General features: G+C 42.4%; 3 protein-coding genes across 3 annotated transcripts; 2 read left to right on the top strand and 1 right to left on the bottom strand.

The window, feature by feature from the left end:
* Positions 1-175: 175 nt before the first annotated feature.
* On the bottom strand, positions 176-1,604 carry LOC128754000 (GTPase IMAP family member 4-like). The gene is given in 4 exon segments (XM_053856274.1): positions 176-661; positions 663-953; positions 1,093-1,140; positions 1,379-1,604. Coding segments are annotated over 4 exon segments (552 nt in total). The 5' UTR covers positions 1,422-1,604; the 3' UTR covers positions 176-491.
* A 10,247-nt stretch (positions 1,605-11,851) lies between these two features.
* On the top strand, positions 11,852-14,830 carry LOC128753349 (deleted in malignant brain tumors 1 protein-like). The gene is made up of 8 exons (XM_053854957.1): positions 11,852-12,065; positions 12,394-12,843; positions 13,327-13,529; positions 13,654-13,802; positions 14,067-14,309; positions 14,387-14,546; positions 14,634-14,709; positions 14,780-14,830. Exons 1-8 carry the CDS (start codon positions 11,852-11,854, stop codon positions 14,797-14,799), a joined length of 1,515 nt encoding a protein of 504 aa, XP_053710932.1. The 3' UTR covers positions 14,800-14,830.
* Positions 14,831-16,249: 1,419 nt separating this feature from the next.
* Positions 16,250-18,803, top strand: LOC128753999 (guanine nucleotide-binding protein G(I)/G(S)/G(O) subunit gamma-10-like). Its single transcript, XM_053856273.1, has 3 exons — positions 16,250-16,429; positions 16,745-16,871; positions 18,245-18,803. The coding sequence occupies exons 1-2, from the start codon at positions 16,340-16,342 to the stop codon at positions 16,868-16,870; spliced, it is 216 nt and encodes a 71-aa protein (XP_053712248.1). The 5' UTR covers positions 16,250-16,339; the 3' UTR covers position 16,871; positions 18,245-18,803.
* The last annotated feature ends 781 nt before the right edge of the window (positions 18,804-19,584 follow it).

Raw genomic sequence — 19,584 nt, 5'->3', positions numbered from 1 at the left:
CACAGTTTGCATTTGAACCTAAGAACCTAGTCAAGAACCACTTGACACATAGAAATTGGCGCATAAAAACATGGGTAATGTTGAGTGATATAATATTTATTCCATATCATAAAATCACAGATCAGACATGGAAACATTTCAGCAATAACAAGTGAAAACTGGTGGGTTGTTTAAATTGTTGGCGACTTGCCTGAACACAGAGAGCTCAAATCTCCAACCCCCACACACAGGACTGATGAGTCCATTCATCTGGCTGTGGGAGAGAAGGCCGCGCACGGCAGCAGAAAAAGCAAGCTCACTCACTCGAATCAAAATGACCATAAACAAATAAGAAGGACAACACTCTGATCTGAAACTTACTTTTGACTCCCACAGTGAAAATGTACTGCAGATAGAGCTATTTTGTTCATAAGAACCACCTGCCTGTCTCACTGCTCTTCTGCTCGGTCCTCAGCCATCATTCTCTCCAACTCCTCCTGGTTAAACTTTGCTCACATTTCTTCCTCAATCCTCTGCTTTTCTCTGCGATCCTTCTCAGCCTTCTCTGCAAGCACCCGTTGTTTTTCCTTCTCCAAGTTTCTCTCTGCTTCTTGGAACATTCCATTAGTATAGTGGCTTCCTCCATTCTTTTCCACAATTCTGCGGATCTTCAGAAGCAGCTGAGTGACCTGGGAGTGACCCGGGAGACGACAGTGATACCCACCGGCTAATATCTATGCTGGTCTGGCCAGAGTCTGACCTGGTGTCGAAGAGACCGGGGGTATCGATGACGGCCACCTTCTGTCCATCCACAATGGCTTCTGCCTTGGAGCAGTTGATGGTGAGAGATTGGGCACTGAACTTTGTTTCAAAGTGGTTTCCCCCTAGAATAACGTTGCCAGTTGAACTTTTCCCATTCCCAGTCTTTCCCACCAGAACGATCCTCATCGCTCCATCGCTGGTCACACAAGATCCTGTGAAACAAACAATCCTCCTTGGACTTTCACTGAAATATGATGCATGTCGAGTGAATGTCTTCAAATGTGTGCACATTTAGACACGTGTCAAATGGTAAAAACATTCTGTGAAGCCCACACCGTCTCCGCCACTTACTGTGACGCTCATCCAGCTGCATGGTTCTCAGCTGCTCCACTGTGACGCCTGAAAGATCCAAAACAAGCTGCTCATGTTTCTGTTTGATTCAATAAGTTCTTTAAAGCTGCAAGTCCACAGTGGTACGAGTTCACAGACCCACACGTGCCGACACACACAGGCAAAAGTTCATGCACACAAACATGCACTCTCACCGTGAATCTATAATAACATATATAATATATAATAATATATAAATATATAATAAGAGTTTTAAAAACACTGCACTTCCTCCTCAGACACTCACCCAGCCACCAAGCGACTTCCTCTCGCCCTCGCTCCAGGTCCATGTTTCAGTGGCAGGTTCAGTGGAAGGACTCGACGGTCAACAGGTGGGTCACTGTCATTCTGCTCTTAATATTTTTTATGCTCACTGGTCATCATTTACAGCTTATGACTGTGTTAATGATGGCACATTGTTGTCCTGTAACCAGCGTTATCCTCCACCTCAACGCCAGCAGTGCTGGTGTGTTGCCGGTCGACCACAAATGTGAAAAATATTTCTCCTGCTTTGTTTAAACATAATGGACGTGGGACCATGGCAATGTCGACGCACGTGCCTTTAAGGTGCGTGATGATGTAACGACTGCGCCATTACAGCCTGCCAGAGGTGAGTGGGGCGAAGTTGCCGCTCTGAATCAAAATGGCCCAAAATATGGTTTGGATCACTCACAGTCATGTCGGGGCAGTGTAGTGGATGGATGGATGTGTTGTGCATGAGTATTAGAAGTTTAAATAAAGTTGGTGTGTGCTTAAGCTGTCTTTACTAGTAAAGCAGGTGTTTCATTTAAATATGGCCGCTCGTGTTATTTTCCTCTTTTATTTTTGGTTGCTGGAGTGAACGCATGTTCATGCGACCACCAGAGGTCGCTGTATTGCAGTCCCCGAGGCCAGTGATTCCATGCGGATTGACCAATAGCGAAGGCCGTTGGGGGGCTCCGCACATATTCATAGAACTGCAGTTACATTAGGTAACCAGGGTTTATAGTAATGGATGACCCATCAGCTGAAATAATCCAGGAGGTGTTTAAAAATGAAAATGAAGAGCCAGGAATAGTGGTCACAGAAATATATGGGTCGAGTATAGAAGAGCAAATTAGATGAGGTAAAGGAGTATTATTAACAGATAAAAAGTCCATACAGAGTTAGAGTAGATCACAACACGAGTATTTAAATAGTGCCAATGTTGAAGGAGGGTTTCCACCCCCTAACCTTGGACCAGATGGAGTACAGGGAACTAGGTTATATCCCAACTTAACACAATTAGAAGAAACTAAGGTAGAATCTGATCATGAAGAAGCTCACACTGGAAGTCACATTAGTACAGTGGGACCAAATCAGGGACCAACACCAGGACCACTTATATTGACTACTGATCATGCAGTATCAACACAGAAAAATCACGCCAAGCAAGTAGACATAGCAGAAGGAATGGAATTTGCCCAGTGGAGGGCATCTCAACATAGTGTCAAAATAGAGGAAGCGTCCAAGGCTCAGCACAAACAGCTGTTAAACAAGGCTTAGCAGAATGTAAAAGGAGAAAGTTGCCCAAGTCACATGTGATCACAGATTCAGCATATGTCCACAGAGGCTTAGAAGAAGATCTAGAGATAGGGGAGTTAAGAGATTTCCAGGATCATAAAGGAAAGGAATTAAAGCATGTAGAATTATGGAGAATAATGTCAGACTTGAGCTAAAAGTAACACACACCGCAGCTCACACAGGAAACGCTGATGAGCACAGTAAAGGTAATGGTGATGCAGACAGGTCAGGTCAACTGAACTAAAAATAAAGAACAAAACTTTATAAAGCATATACATGAAGAGTTAGGACATATAGGAGTAGAAAGGATAAAAAGAAAATTACTTGAGCTACAAATTAAACAACCTAAACCATTGGCAGAAATAGTCAAGGAGATAAAGGAACACTGTGAAATGTTTGCACTAAAAAGAGGAAGTAAACCAGAATCATATGATAAAAGATTCATAAAGACAGATGAGAAACTTAAACACTTTTTCTGCTGATTATGCAGAAATACCAGAAAAAGGGAAGGGAAAGAATAAATATTTTATGGTAATAGTAGATAGTGCAGGAGGGTACTATATTTCCTGCCAAAAACCTTACAGGAAAAACTACTGCACAAAATTTTGCCAGATTTTTTAGTAACATAAAAGCAAAAAGTTTATGAATGTATAATGGAAAAGCATTCAAAAACCAAAAGGTGTTAGACACCCTAGAAACATTGGGATACAGTAAAAGGAGTAACAGAAGTTTCTAGGAGACACAGTGTGGGCCTATCAGCAACCAAGGATGTGTCTGATCTCAGAGGAAGGCTGTGCTTCTCTGGCCTCAGCTCTGAGATCCAACCCCTCCCATCTGAGAGAGCTGGACCTCAGCTACAATCATCCAGGAGGACCAGGACTGGAGCAGCTGTCTGCTGGAGTGGAGAGACCAGACTGGAGGCTGGAGACTCTGAGGTATGGACGGAGCAGCAGAGCTCAGTGGCCAAGCAGCTGACTGAGCTCCACTGAGGTTCAGAATCAGTATTTGATCCAGATTGATGATCTGTTTCTGTGTCTCAATAATTGTGTGTTTCTTCCTCCAGGGTGGACCACTGTGGAGAGCAGAGGTTAAGTCTTGTTAGCTGCAGCATTTCCTAGTTGGCTTGCTTCAGGAACCACAGAATTGGTGTTGGGCCACTCTCAGACACTAGGACACGCTTCTGCTCCATTCTCACTTGTAGGGATGCGACTTCTTTGACAATCCTCATCTCGTGTGTTCTCTCCATCAGATGTCTTTCCTTTCACACTGGACCCAGACACTGCACACCAGCGCCTCCTACTGTCCAACAACAGGATATGGCAGAAGATCAGAACTATCCAGAACATCCAGGCAGGTTCAACAAATATCACCAGCTGATCTGTAGAGAGGTTTTAAGCAGCCGACGTTGCTGGGAGGTGGAGTGGAGAGGACGAGTTACGATCTCAGTGACTTGTAAAAGAAACAGTGGAGAAGATGAGTGGGTGTTTGGAGACAACAGCGACTCCTGGTGTCTGATCTGCTGTGATAATGGATATGCTGTCATTCACAATGGAAAAGCAACCGAGATCCAGTCCAGGTCTGACTCTCAGAGAGTCGGAGTTTGTGGACTGTGCAGCTGATTATGTGTCCTTTTACAGAGTGTCCTCTGACGCTCTGAGCCACCTCCACACCTTCTTTATGTCCTCCACACAACCACTGTACCCAGGGTTTAGACTCTGCTCTGATTCTTCAGTGACTCTGTGTGACCCAAATGAGTCTGCTGCAAAATGCAAGTGAGACATGAGGAGCTCCAGGTTTCTCTCCAATCTTCACTGACATTAGTGTCACATTCAGTGGGATGTGTGCTGTTGGTCAGGGTGGAGGACACAGCGACGCCATCATATTCTGTTTTATAGTGTTAAGACGAGCAGTTCGGAGGATCAAGCACTCCTTCTGGAGGTCTCCAATGAAATCGACAGTAACCTTGAGAACAGACCACATGACAAATTTAACATAGTCTATTCTTATAACAAGCGCTGGCCTGTGGTGCAGTACAAATACAGGGGGAAAACATTGTGCTAAAATGGAGATGAAATAATGCCAGGTATGAAACAAAAATACTGAAAAGGAGTACAAAACAACCAACTTAAAACTGAGACACATCTCAGAAACGCTGAAAAATGAAAGTGACTGAAGAACTAAGTGGGAAAACAAAAACACCTATTATGAACTCAATTTTAATCATAAAAACGTTTGCTTTATCGAAATCAATGTTCTTAAAAATAAGGTGTTTGTCAATTTTATCTGGGGAACCATGAAAACGGGAACTACTTTTTAAAAGTAGGAAAAGTGGAGGCCTCAGCATCATGGCCGTCCAGTTAAAGTTAAACATAACATTCTGCAAAAAATATTGCTTTTGTAATCGAGGGGCACAAAAAGGAGGTGGGAGAAGAAGAAGGGGTGGGCTAGACACAACATCACATATCATATTTAAATCTACTCTGATTTTGCAGCTACACACAGCCACCTGAGGATAAACTGGCTCACAGATCCCAACAAAAAGATTTATAAGGTTTTATCCAACAGGCTGTATGGCAGCTACTTCATGTATAAAGGGATCCAAACAGAGCACATGTGGCTGGTGTCCGTCGGCAGATCGCTGCTTTGTTAAGACCAAGTCTCGTCCTGCAAACAGCTGTCAGCAGGACCAAGGGCCAAGGATCAAAACTAGGGGAATTAATGCCCAAATCATGGCCATGGTCCAGCAGACAATTGAAAAACCAGAGGTCAGAAAAATGTTGTCAGTGGAATGTTATGACTTGGTGATTTTTTTAATCTTGTTTATATTGTGGGTGTTTTAACTGTAGTGGCCTATATGTCTTCCTCTATCTTGTTTTACAAGTGGCAATAATTTTGAATGTTATCTTTTGTACTGAAATTTAAATAGAATAAAGCAATTGAAATGGAAGCTTGATTACTGAGTGGTTCCAGGTGTGTGTGCCAGCTGCTTCAGCGCTTGGGGAACAAAGAACTCACATCTGAAAAGAAAAAAATGAATGTAAAGATTAAAAATAATGTGTGTGTGTGTGTGTGTGTGTGTGTGTGTGTGTGTGTGTGTGTGTGTGTGTGTGTGTGTGTGTGTGTGTGTGTGTGTGTGTACTAAGCCAAACTTTATGAATGGTACATAAGTTAGTATTACGAACCATTCATAAAGTTTATTTCTTAACAAATGTGTCTCATGACTAAACTTACAAATAACACTTACAGATGTTGCTGCCTTGGACGTAGAAAACGCAGAAGTCTTCTCAGGAGCAAACCGACTCGCACACATAACATACAGCATTTCTCCCAATGCACTTTAACCTGGCCCTTGTCTTTTGCGACTGCCACAGCTCAACCGCAGCGCCAACCAGTGGCCACCGCCCAAATCATGGTTTTTAAACGTCATATCATAATATTGAATTTAAAAGACTATGAATTAAAAAATACAGAATGTAGAATTTTTGTTTTTGAATAATTGAAAGTGGAACAATATGCGTGATTCATTTTTAAAGTGCTTCTCCTACTCCTCCTCTTCTCTTTCGGCTTCACCCTTCAGGGGTCGCCACAGTGGATCATCTTCCTCCATCTCTCCCTGTCCTCTGCTTCCTCTTCTCTCAAACCTACAAACTTCATGTCCTCCTTCACCACTTCCATAAATCTCCTCTTTGGCCTTCCTCTCCACCTTCTGGCTCGCAGTTCCAACCTCAACATCTTCCTGCCAATGTCCTTGCTTCATGTTTGCTTCAAATTATTAATAATGTGATACATATTTTTAATAAATGAATGTAATCATTCGAAAATACTCGAATTATTAAAATTCAGTTATAAAAAAAACAAAAAAAATTGAAATTACTGAATTCAGTTATTCAATATACAGATATGCCAAATATACATTTCATTGAATTCTGAGATCTCAGAATACTTTAGAGTAAGAATTCTGCCATTTTTTTTGTTTGTTTGTTTTTTATCACAAAATTCGATGACGTTTTGATCATCTTCACTTTTCCTGATGTTTCCAAGGTCCACGGATGCCAGACAAGTGTCTTTTCCAGTCATTTTTTGAGTCCTTTCGGTCCCTTTCAACTTCTTGCTTATATTTGTGGCCAGGTCACGGAGGCAGTAGCCCATGTAAAGAGGGCCAGACTTTCCTCCACCCGTCCTGTACTGTACCTCTCTAGTCTACTACTACATGAAGTTTCCTCACTCACTCTCCAATCCTCCAGGCCCCAACCGAGTCGACTGATAAATGAACAAAAAGAGCTTTGGCTCAGCTCGTTCTTCACCGTGGCACACCAATGTTTTCCTGACTGCATGGATCCACCTCTCACCTTCCATCCTTCTCTGTGCCTTGTAGTCCAGACCACCTAACCTCAGACCCAGTAGAGACAGAGACCAAGTCAGACCAATATAAAAACAAAGCAAATGACTAGTTTGTTTCAATGACTGCATTTCAGTTTTTGACTTTTGAGTATCATTTCTTTTGTTGCAAGAAATAAACATATGTGTATATATGACTAATGAAGTTATGTGTCAGTATTCCGGTTCTAGTTTGGTCTTGGTCTCGACTGTGTCTCTCATTTCACCCTTTTCTGTCTGAGAAAGATGAACTCTGATTTTGAGGATCTGAGCCCCACCCTGTCCCTTTGCATTCGACTCAACAGTTCCAATGTGAACTGAACATTACAGGTTGATCCTGAGGTCATCAAACCGAAGCAAAAATCTTTCTCAGAATCGAGTCCCTGAGCAAAGCAAGATTGAGAAAAACATGAGAGCCATTGGAATTATAGAGAAGCCCAAAGTAAATGTCATTTCAAGGTGTCACCTGATCAAGCCCCGCCCTGATGTGAGGTTTCTGTCTGTCTTCTGTCTATCAATGAAATAAGATGCGTAACCTGAGAGCAGCAGGCGATGCTGATTGAGTGTTTACTAAACACAGACATCAGGAGGGATGGTGGCAGCCAACATGACAACCTGCCACACTGGTGTTGGCGGAGGCAGGGCTCCACCCAGCAGAAGTGACGTCCTCTGTCTTTCCTCATTCAGTGGCAAAGGTTAAGTCGACAGAACCTCATCTGTGGTGCAGTCGTCACTGGCCGCTCTCCCGCTCCCTCTTCTCACATACCCCCACCCCACCCCTTCTCTCTTCTAAACCTTACCATGCAGTAAGAAGAGGAGACTCCGTGCTGAGTTGACCTTTGATATTTCATGACTCATCAAAGCCGGTTCATCCCAGACACAACAGGTGCAACATGAAGCAATACTGGCTTTTTGGGAACTGCTCCGACCTAGGGACCTTTTCTCTGTTTAGAATATTTAGATATTACCGCTCAGTCAGAGTTCAATGCAGCAGCCCTATTATTAATAGCCATGTCATTGAAATCTTCTTAAACACAATTTAAAAAAAAAAAAAGCAAATGAGTTTCGAAACTTCTTTGAAAAAGTCAAAGGTGTGTTATTGTGTTGTGGTTTCAAATGAACAGAGAACAAACAGCTCAAGCGTTTTGCTCTCTGTGTTTGAGTTCAGCAACTTTTGTTTCAAGCAACACTGAACGCTTTTGTGTTCTAGTGTGACCTAGGCTGTCAATCAAGGGCTGTTGACCCGGACCACACAACCACCTGACACGCCTCTCTGCTATACCCATCGCACACACAGATATGAATCACTTTTGAACAGTTCTGTCTTATTATAGAGAAAGTCTTGGACCTCCAACAGTTGGACAGGAATGCAATATAAAATGTGAAGATAAATATATCTTGAGAAATTGGTTGATGAAGGAGGAGGACCTGTGTATACTTATTTTATGATTTAGTTATATAATTTAATAATACCAAAGTATCTTTTCGTTTAAAAAACGTCAAAAGACTGCTGCCTTGTGAGAAGATATATAATTATTTACAAGGTTTATGCACTCACTCAGGCAGATCTCAGTCTAGAAAGCTGCAAAAACAAGTGAAAATGTCAGAAAGATTATCAATCAACACATCAGGATGTGCTTCACTTCAACAATTTGTTTTTCATTGCACCTTCATGTTAGAGATTCATCTCAGACTTCGTCATTTCAGCAAGTTCACAGGTGACAGTAAATGCCTGCTAACTTCATAAGCGACCAGATAAGAGCGCCACAGCTGCTGATACTGGCTGGACTGGTGTGTTTCTCAAGGCATGGACCCAGGACTTCTGCCAAATCTCGATACAGATATTTGTTATCATGAGAAAACTGTAATGTTAATATGATGAAAAAAATATCTGTCAAGACGAGAACAGTCGGCCAGTTTAAAAAGAAAATCCATCACGGTTCTTTGCTTCAAATGTTCAGACACCTGTTCATGTTATGCCACTTAGACTGTTTAAAAGCAGGTTTTACACCCCAGGCTTGAGGATTCTGCCCACGTACCCATCACCCTCAAGGGTCTGTGTCTTTCTGAGTACACTCCGGTGTTGTCAATAGTTCTATACTAATGTGTGCATACAATGGTGACGAGAAGGAGCTAGAAATAACTAAAATTACATAGACAAAGGCAAAATTGTGTGGGTTAAATGTCAACTGAAATTCAGTGTATGACCTGAATATGTCCCAGAAAGATTGAAGGTGGCTCAGCCACGATCATGTCAGCTACATTTATATAAAAAAATAAATGGGTTTTGGAAATAACAAAAAGAAATTAATAACTTTGTTCGACCGTTTCGAGTGGCTCTCCCACACACTTGTCACGTTGTCCAATCTGTGTCAATGGTTGTTACGCTCCAGATACGATCTGTTTTTTTTTTATTTGTCTTTCAGGATTATAAAGTCAAGCTTATGCGAGCAAATACTTATACACATCCCCAAGTGCTTTCTCTTTGTCCAGCGAAGTCGTCGTCGTTGAATTCTTACAACACTGAACTCAAGTGCTCACTCATGACTGTGCTGAGCATTTTTCCTGACTCTCAGTGACGTCAAGCGCTTCAGTTGTTGTCTGAGTACTTCAAGTCAAAGAATTAATCACAAAAGAATGACGCGCTTTGAGAGAAAATTTACAGGAACAGGTAGGATGGATTCATGCAAGATTGATGTGTAGTGACGACTCCTTGGCAACATATATAGAAAAAGTTATTTTTTAATTTTGTTTTACGAGTCATTTTGACTATTTTAAAATATATTTTTAAGTATTTCATGACACATTTTGTGAGTATACAAACGTAAGTTCTATTTAGTAGCCATTACTGAGAACAGGAATTTTTAATGCATAGGTGGGCCAAGTGCAACCCGGGTGCCACGTGAGGTCCTTGGCCTGGATTTATGCGGCCTTCTTGAGGTCAGAACAAAACTACAAAATTGTCTTTTTCAAATAAAAATACAGCTTATTGCAGTCTTTCTTTTCTTTCCCCAGTTACGCATACCAATTTTTTTCCCAATAGAGTAGTGGACAAGCACTTGCATTTGAGTATTCATTGACACTGAGTACTTACGACATTACACATCAAGTTACTTTGAATCTTTTTATTAGTCATATATATATATATATCAGCATTTGAACAACATTCCTCAGTATGTCTTTCTTGTACATGGGTGGCGGTCACAAGTTTCACAGCAGTACAAAAACAAATTTTGAAAAATTGTCATAAACTCAAAAACTGCGTGCTCCGCTGGTATCGGTTTCATGGTATCGGTGGCCTTTCAAGTACTCAAGCCTAGTATTATTGGTATGTCCCTAAAAATAGATATAAATAAAATGGATTAAATGTATTTTGATAAAATACTCACTGTCACATTTATATGTTTCCCCAGGAGTTCTGTAATGAATATATTCCAGTTTTTATAAGTAACAAAACAATGTCTTGGGGTAACAACACGTTTCCCTGTAATGTTTAAGCAACAGAATTTAAGTTACATTTACATTTTTCTTTTGTCCTGTCTGTTGGCTTAATAAGATAGATAGATAGATAGATAGATAGATAGATAGATAGATAGATAGATAGATAGATAGATAGATAGATAGATAGATAGATAGATAGATAGATAGATAGATAGATAGATGGATAGATAGATGGATAGATAGATAGCTGCTCGAAAGTGCCTATAAAATGCTGGAATGAGCAAATGTAAAACACAAGGGCTCTGTTTGTCTTTGTCCACATGAGATTGATTGAGGTGTTGTAACCTGCGTTTACTTAGGATTTGTCTCAGCCAAAAGAGACTTTTTTTGTATTATATTTGATTAATAAGTAACCGTTCTGATGGGGTGTGAATTAGTTTGCTCAATGGTCCATTTGTGTTCTTCAACTTTGAGTGTTTTTCTTGGGCCTATATATATTCAGCTTCCCTCATGCACCGTGACAATCCCTCTTCCTCCCTGACTCCTGGATCTCACAGCTTTCTCACAGGTAAAGACTGATGGGGAGACATCTCACGACCTTAAATGTCCATAGACGTTTCTTTGTTCTTCCACAGGTTGGTGCCACAGGTCTGGTCCACTATGGGGTTGTTTAAGATCCTGGCGTTGCTCCTCATCTTGCAGACCGGAGCAGGAAGTTCTTCAGGTGCACGTTTTCTTCATTGTTTGTTGAAGCTGTTGAGCTCTATAATCTACTATGTACATTGACTTCACTTCTCTCAAGCAGAACTGATGAATGGAGAAAAGGATGTCTCAAACTATTTCTTCACTGACATGATGCCTTCAGGTAAGGATCGGTTGACAGAGCCATCTGTGAGAAGCAGATCATTCCACTTGAGCGTTTTGGGAAAATGTGATGCTTGCTTTCTCTGCAAAACAAGATGAAACCACACTTCCGGAACCCACAACTACACCTGAAGGAACGACAACCATGCAACCCACAACTGCTGAAACTACATCTGAAGGAACGACAACCATGCAACCCACAACTGCTGAAACTATGACTCCGGAAACCACAACTGCTATTACAACTCCAGAACAATCAACTACAGAACCCACAACTACTGATACTATTACGACTGAACCTACAACTGCAAGAACTACAGATGCCACAGCTTCTAGAGTCACTGTGGACTGTAGCGGTATGTGGAAATTAAATATAACTTTGTAAAACCTGTAAAACTGTAAAAAGACCTGTTTCTCATCTTGCCTTTAATCCTGTAAATGTGTGGTAAATAATGATGTACCCAATCTTCTCCACTACCGTCAAGCTCCTCCTCCCATGCGACTGGTCAACGGCAGCAGCCACTGCGCTGGCAGAGTCGAGGTCCTTCTTGATGGTCGTTGGGGAACGGTGTGCGATGACTTCTGGGACCTGCGTGATGCCAATGTGGTGTGCAGACAGCTCAACTGCGGCAGAGCAGTGGCTGCTCCTCTCAACGCTCGCTTTGGAGAGGGAGCTGGACCCATCTGGTTGGATGATGTCCAATGTCAAGGTCATGAATGCTCTATCACGGCATGCAGACATGCAGGATTTGGCGTCAACAACTGCAGACATATGGAAGATGCTGGGGTCATTTGTGAAGGTAATTACAGTCACAACATTTTAGGAAAAGTATTAATAATTGTTAATTTTTCATTTAATGTTTGTGTAACAAAACAAAACATACAATTCTGTGCATTTTCTTTCTGCTTCGGATTGTTATTCTTTTGTGTCTTGGTTTCCCTTTTGGAAAGTTAAGTCCTTGTACTTGAATTAAATTATTTTTACGTCCTTCCAAGCGGTTACTCAAGGTTCAAATTGCTCATGTCTTTTCTGTTCAGCTCACCTTGGGCCCAACACAACCACTATCCCACGCCCAACTACACCCCCTGCTGAATCAACCACTCATATAATGCAGAATCAGACTTCTGCTCCTGCAACGACTGCGAACGTCTCGCTGGCTGAAGGGCAGATCCGCCTGATCGGAGGGAGCAGTTCATGCTCTGGAAGAGTGGAGATCAATTTTTCTGGACGGTGGGGGACAGTGTGCGACGACCTCTGGGACGTGACCGACGCTCAGGTGGTGTGCAGACAGTTGGGCTGTGGCAGGGTCCTGTCAGCTCCAGGTAGTGCCCGCTTTGGACAAGGCAGTGGGCCCATTTGGCTGGACGACGTCCGTTGCAATGGACAAGAGTCCAGTCTCAGCGAGTGCCGTCACCGAGGGATCGGATCTCACGACTGCAGCCACAGAGAGGATGCTGGGGTGGTTTGTGAAGGTAAATTCATTGACAGTTCCACCATTTAGCCAGTGTTTTCCACCATCATGATCTGCTGCGTTTATCTCATCTCCACCTCTGAAGCGGCTGCCCCAGTCAGGTTGGTCAACTCAGGCAGCCGCTGTACGGGCAGAGTGGAGATCTTCCACAACAACCAGTGGGGGACGGTGTGTGACGACCTCTGGGACCTCAACGATGCCAACGTGGTGTGCAGACAGCTGGACTGTGGCCGCGCTAGAAGCGCCCCTCAAAATGCAGCCTACGGCCAAGGAAGTGGCCCCATCTGGCTGGACGACGTCAACTGTTCTGGGAGAGAAAATTCCATCACCGACTGTCGCCATCGAGGATTTGGGATCCACAACTGTGTACACAGGGAGGACGCCAGTGTTGTCTGTGAAGGTGAGCTTCCTTCCTCTACTGAGTATCACGTAAAGCCACTGTGTTCATGTTTAACTACCGGAGTTATTCATCAATTCTCATGACAAATTTCAGATACAGACGATTCACTCAGACCTTCTCAGCTGGTTTGCAGCAGTAGCAAGATCCAGGTTGGCCTCAATGTGGTCAGCTTCCTCAACCTTGGTTTGGATGCTCGATCCGGCAATCTTGCAATGCGAAACTGCACATACACAAGAGTGTCGAATGGCGTCGTGTGGTATGAGGTTGTGAACCAAGCTGGCGCCTGTGGAAACAAACTGACGGTAAAGAAAGACGACCTATCACCACAGTCACACTGGTGTTATTCTGATCACTGGTCATCCTCACTTCTGCTGCACAAGCTACAAGATGTTGATTGTCTTTTTATCATTCCACCACTTCTTTCAGACCAACATCACGCATGGCATCTACTCCAACACCTTGTTCGTCTATCCCGCCAACAACAACTCTTTTGCCATTCCAAAGAGAATTCCTTTCTCCTGTGTCTATTCCCTGGATACAGATTCCACTTTGAATGTGGCTGTGGGACCACTGCCGTAAGTATGACACACCTGACGACAGCGCTCTCTTCGCCCAATATTTCATCTCTTGACCTCTTCATCTGCATCACAGTTTCCAGTCCTTCCTTAAGTGAGCTGTAACTGCACTTCTGTTCCCGAACATAGCATCGTAGGGTGGAGATGTACCGTCTCTAGCTGATCACAGCTCAATGCCAAACCTTGAAAAACACAACACACAAACTAAGCCAAGTCTGTCACCATGGAGCCAACCAAAGAAGATGTTTGTTGTGGCGTCCACAGGATTGACGGAGGAGTGTCCGGCTCTGGACCCAACACTGTTGCCCAGATGCGCTTGTACCGCGACTCAGGCTTCACTTCAACTTACCCCGGAGGTCGGGTAACCATGGAGCTGGGCTCACCTCTCTACGTGGGCGTCACCGTGGATAGAAGAGACCAGAGCTTTGCTGTGGTCCTGGACGACTGTTACGCCTCTCACTCACCCAGACCCAGCAGCTTCGGCCGTTACCCTCTCATCAATAACAAGTGAGTGAGCGTAACCTGGAAATGCCTTCACAGCTTTGTGATGTGAAACCATCACTTCTCCACATGGTCCCTGGCAGGTGCTCAGCTGACCGCCGGCAGGTTGCCGTCATTGAGAATGGCTCGTCCCTACGGGCTCGCTTCTCTGCACTGTTCTTCCTGCTGCAGGGTGAATACAGAGACGTTTACCTTCACTGCAACCTCAGCCTCTGTGACCGCAGGAGAACCTCTTGTGTTCCAGTGAGTCTCACTTAGATAGTGCAGTCACATGCCATGCGCTTAGTTCCTGCTGATTCTTACCATTTTCTTCTGGCTCCATCACCATAGTCCTGCTCAAGAAGAAGATCTCGATCTGTGTCCGACTCTGCTCCATTGAAGTCCCTCACTGTTGGTCCCATCGTTTGTGAGTACAAACACGACTCTACTGCACCACATGCACAGTCATGTTCTAATCTCACTTTCCTTGTCTTTAGTCAACAAACCGTCCAAGTGAGTGGCAAGCGGGACGTTGACCTTGTCTCCTGAATGTTTCCTTTTCCTTACAAAATGATTTCATCTGATTGACCGGCTTTCACACTGCACTAACGCAGATATTAAACTACATTTCACACATTAATCCTCTGTTTGTTCCACATAATGAATAAACTTTTCTGAGCATACTTTAGAGATGTCCTGTCATTTGTTTCAATCTATAATTAGACTTTCTCAGGGCCAGTGCAGCAGCCTCACTGCAAAAAAATGGAGGTTTCATTCCAGCTTGTGTGACGTCTATGTATATATGGGCCCTGAGATGTTTTCTCAACCTGCCTAGGGTCCCTATGAAGGGCATTATCGCAACTCTTCTTATCAGTCTTGGAAAAGACCAAACATGTCAAACTTATTATTCAACAGCTTCACACCCTGCATACATACAGCACAAGTACCTGTAACACACCCTTATTTCTATGTAGCAATATAGAAAAAAAGCTAAAAAAAAAAACAAAAACATCCATTATGAGGAAACACATGAATGGTACCTTTCACAACACCAAACTCAGTGTTCTTAGAACAGAAGCTTTCTTCTTCCTGCAGTACTTTCCATTCAGGTTCCAAATGGGTAACAGTAACCCTTTCATCCTTCCCAATAAAACTTCACTGAGTCCCGTCTACTGTGACTGAAACACAGTCTGTGAACCCAAGGAAGAGTTGCTCCATTGTAGTCTCAAAAAGAAACATGGTCCATTTGAGCGCTGTGTAGAACTTGATGTCCAACCTTGTTGGCCTTTCCAAACCTGAAGTCATGACCGTGCCGAGCTGGTGTGATCAATCAAAAACAATAAGACTGGCAATAAACCTAGCTGGTCAGAAGCCCTCGTCTTTTAGAGATAGAAAAAAAATACAGTGTATAAAACTGTATTTTTTTTTTTTATACACTGGCTGCATGGGCTTTATACACAGAAAGCCCATGCAGGATGACTAGACTGGACGCTGAGCTTAACAACAAACATTGTGCAGCAGGAGACCATTCACCAGCATAGTTCAGATCCATGTCTTAGACATTAAGAGGCTTCTTCGAGTGAAAAGAATCAGCAGTTACACAATGGAGAGACTCTGGTTGCCACCATTGATATCAAAATACAATTGCGATTCAGTTGTTTCAAGATGACTTTCATTAATTTAACTAAAATATTCAATGCATTGTTTAATATTTCAACTTAACTAAGGGTGACCTTTTATGTCATTTAGGATCAACCATTAGCAAACTGCCGTGTGACTTCTTTACACATCTCCTTTCAGTGGGGCAAAGGGCAAAACTAAGCAACCACCAGGGCATGCAGTTTTCTCCCGAGTGACGGATGAGAAATGTACACAAAGGGGCGTGGCTTTGTGACTGACACGATTACAATCCAGTCTGGAGTCCAAGAACCGGCTGAAGGGGCGGGCTCTGAGTCGTTCGTGTTTTCCTGTCCAGTTGAGGCGTTTGGAGCTTTGAGGCTAGTTTCCGTTCGCTGCGGTCTTTTTTTTTTTTTTAAATATTCTCAACAACACTCGCCATGTCCAACAACAATGCCAACAACAACTTGATCATCGCCCAGAGGGCCGTGAAGCAGCTGCGGCTTGAGGCCAGTATCCGGAGAATAAAGGTAGGAGCCCCTGAACACACGGAACACGGAAGACTCCTGTTGAATGGCGAGGACTGTAGAAGTTGCTCCTTGCTTTGTCCACTTTACAACTAACTACTTTTACTTTCCTGCGGAGCCCTGAGCGGTTTCATGCCACCGCGTTCCCATGATCTCCACAGTACTGTATGTAAAGGACGTGGTTGAAAAGGAAGTAACGTGTCTCGGAACTTCCGCGCAACGTTATTTGACTTTTGCTTGCAAATCCAATGCAAACCTGGTGCAAAACGCTGTTTATGTTTGCCTGAGATCGTCGTCACCACTTGTCTGGCTCTGTAGGTGTCCCAGGCCGCTGCCGAGCTGAGAAACTTCTGTCTGCAAAATGCCAACAAGGACCCCCTCCTGGTGGGAGTCCCCTCCAGCGATAATCCCTTCAGACCCCCTAAGTCCTGTTCTCTATTCTGAGGTGGGTTATTTGTTAATCTAAGCTGTTACGCACGGCCGCGGATAAATCGTCTCTTGATAGAGGAGCTGTTGTCGACAACAGGGAAAACTTGCTGCATTCCATTTATGGCAGCCAGTTGCTACTGTCATGTGGGAATCTCTGACCATCTAAACGATGATTTAAGTGGTGATCATTTGTTCGGTCAGATGAGTTGTTGCTCACAGAAACAAGACAAAACTGAATCAAAGCAAATGATCTGAAGCTGTGATAGAACATTCCACATTTATTGGTACAATATTATATAGAACAGTGCTTACGTTTCAGAGGTTCCTGTGACTGACGAAAATAAACAAAGCAGAGTCCATTTTTTTTTATTACACTGTCATTAACCCTTTCCCACGGTCTCACTTCCTTCAACATGCTGAGCGGTTCTATGATAATTTTCCGCTGGCTCTTTGGTTCTGTGTTGCAACCCATTGAAGCACAGTCATCATTGGGCCCAACATGCACAGTGACATAACACTGCACAGCAGTGTGGATACAATCTGCACAAGACTAGAGAGCGAGAGAGAGAGGCATTCGCTGAGCCAGTCAGCAACCGCAATACTAACTAACATGCTCTGATTGTAGCATGTCTTCCATCTAAATATTTCTATTGACCACATTCATATTATAATGTCATGCAACAACTAGCTTGGAAAGTTACTGTGTGTAAGGCCCCAAGGTGTTTTTGCATTTAACAGAAAACTTGAACAAAAATATTCTCTTGTTGTTTGTTTAAAGAAAATCTGCACCATTATAACTAACTGTTAAGGGAGAGTAAAACTTAAAAATGTAATTTTGCCAGCAAAACTTCACCCAAATCATACAGTTCCCTCTGTCAAGTCAATGGAGTGCTTGTTCATGCAGTACTTCCTACCTTCCTATCCTACCTTGACGTGATCATTCACAACAGAAACATGAATTTAATTTTTGATGTATTTGATGTATTTTTTCATTTTTCATTGTATGATGTATTTCGCTGTTAACGCAGAGAGGCACATCACATATATGTGTCCGTCTCTTTCAAAATAAATGTATTGAAATAAAACATTGATAATGGGACAAGACAAAGATGTTTCCAGTTTGGTGGCGTTTCTGACTTGCATGACTTGCTACACGGAATTTCCTTTTGGCTGTACGCCTTTTTCGGCAGTATTGGAACTTTAAAGACAAACATTATGATTATAGAATTCTTGAATCCAGAATCATGGAAGCTATTTTGATTATTTACTGTTTTTTTCCAGAGGCATATAATGCCTCTGGCCCACATGTTGTTTAAAGCAGGCGGCTCTTATTTAAAATGCTTGTATCTTCAAGTGGTTTATTGGGTTTCCTTGTGTCTTCTATCCCAGGGCATGAAGAGCCGAAGAGGATTTGTACAACAAATGCTGACTTCACCTTGACTTGACCTTGCTGTAGGTGCCTGCAGCTTTTATTTGGGATTACAAGCTTGGAAGAAAAATTGGTCAATTTGTGTCGGAGTCATAATAATTCCCTTCTGTTACATGAAAGCAGGGCCAAACTCTACTAATAATATATTATGATGTAGTTTATAACACTAGCTTGTCTAAAATGGTTCGACTGTACACTATGGACACATTATTTTAATAAGTTATTATTTTAAAGAGTGTTTTTTTTTCAGGGGTCATCAGATATTCAGAGCAGGTGGGCCAATAGTGGGATGATGATTGTTTTGGAAATCATGTTTGTTGATTCTAAATTCAGCTCATATATACGTTTGTGGAAAAGACAACTACAAAATCCCCATACCTTTCTTGAAGCTTGAAGAAACTGTTGCATTACTGGCCACACACAGAATCATCTTTCTGCCTACAGAAGTTTTGTTTTTATGTTAAACCGTGCTACTGTGTGATAATCTGAGAAGTTGAATAAACTTTTTGTGATGCTGTCGATGAGTTTCTGTTTGCTTTAGTCCTTATCAAGCGGTCATGCTGTTTACACGCCATATAAAACAGAATTCTCAGCAAATTTATTTTTTGGCTCAGCAATGTTTCATTGCAGTTTTATTTTTTAAGATTCTACTTAAAGTGTGAATGGAGGATGAGGAGGCTAATGATCAAGATGTGAACATGGTGGAGGCTCATATGCAGACAGAAGAACTATAGTTATATTTTACAGTTTGTTCATAGTGTTTTAAGGTGACTTGTCTGTTGTGTCCAGAATCTTAAAGGTGTTAAATGAATAAAAGCTTAGTATTTTGTTGAGAGGCACCTAATTGAATAAAGAAGAATAAAAAGAGGGAAATTTGCCTTTTTGACTATGTTTTGAATTCTACCAGAGGTGTAAGGAGTAAGAACCGAAAATAGAGTGAGAAGATGTGACAGGCTGATGTTTTCATTTTGCGCCTTGTAATAAAGATCCTGAAGGAAGAAAATGTATCCATGTACCAAAGAAAAATAATGGACCTTTTCCTACATAAATGTTAAATAAAGCTATTTCAAATGAGTAACGTCCAACTTATATTTACCACTGTAATACTGCATTGTTGTTTTTCTTTATTTAAGATATGAAGTTAATAAAATTATTTTGTTACATAGACTTTTCAGCGAGAAGAGTGGCGTAATTACGCACCAGACGCGCCAACAGTTGACGTCAGGTTGAGCGTTGCACTCGGGTTGAACAAAGTTGGTAAAGGAAACTATTACTTAAACGACAATGTCAGTAGTTCTGC

This window comes from Synchiropus splendidus, chromosome 2 (assembly GCF_027744825.2).
Source record: "Synchiropus splendidus isolate RoL2022-P1 chromosome 2, RoL_Sspl_1.0, whole genome shotgun sequence".
Lineage (NCBI taxonomy): Eukaryota > Metazoa > Chordata > Actinopteri > Syngnathiformes > Callionymidae > Synchiropus > Synchiropus splendidus.
The sequence above is the reverse complement of the archived record's forward strand: the minus strand, read 5'-3'. Positions and strand labels throughout refer to the sequence as shown.

Excerpts from the sequence above, each read along its gene's own strand:
- LOC128753349 (XM_053854957.1), top strand. The coding sequence starts at position 11,852 with ATGCGACTGGTCAACGGCAGCAGCCACTGCGCTGGCAGAGTCGAGGTC. Across the intron at positions 12,066-12,393 it reads GGATGATGTCCAATGTCAAG|CTCACCTTGGGCCCAACACA; the intron begins GTCATGAATGCT and ends TTTTCTGTTCAG. Across the intron at positions 12,844-13,326 it reads TGAAGGTAAATTCATTGACA|ACGATTCACTCAGACCTTCT; the intron begins GTTCCACCATTT and ends TTTCAGATACAG.
- LOC128753999 (XM_053856273.1), top strand. The coding sequence starts at position 16,340 with ATGTCCAACAACAATGCCAACAACAACTTGATCATCGCCCAGAGGGCC. Across the intron at positions 16,430-16,744 it reads CCAGTATCCGGAGAATAAAG|GTGTCCCAGGCCGCTGCCGA; the intron begins GTAGGAGCCCCT and ends CTGGCTCTGTAG.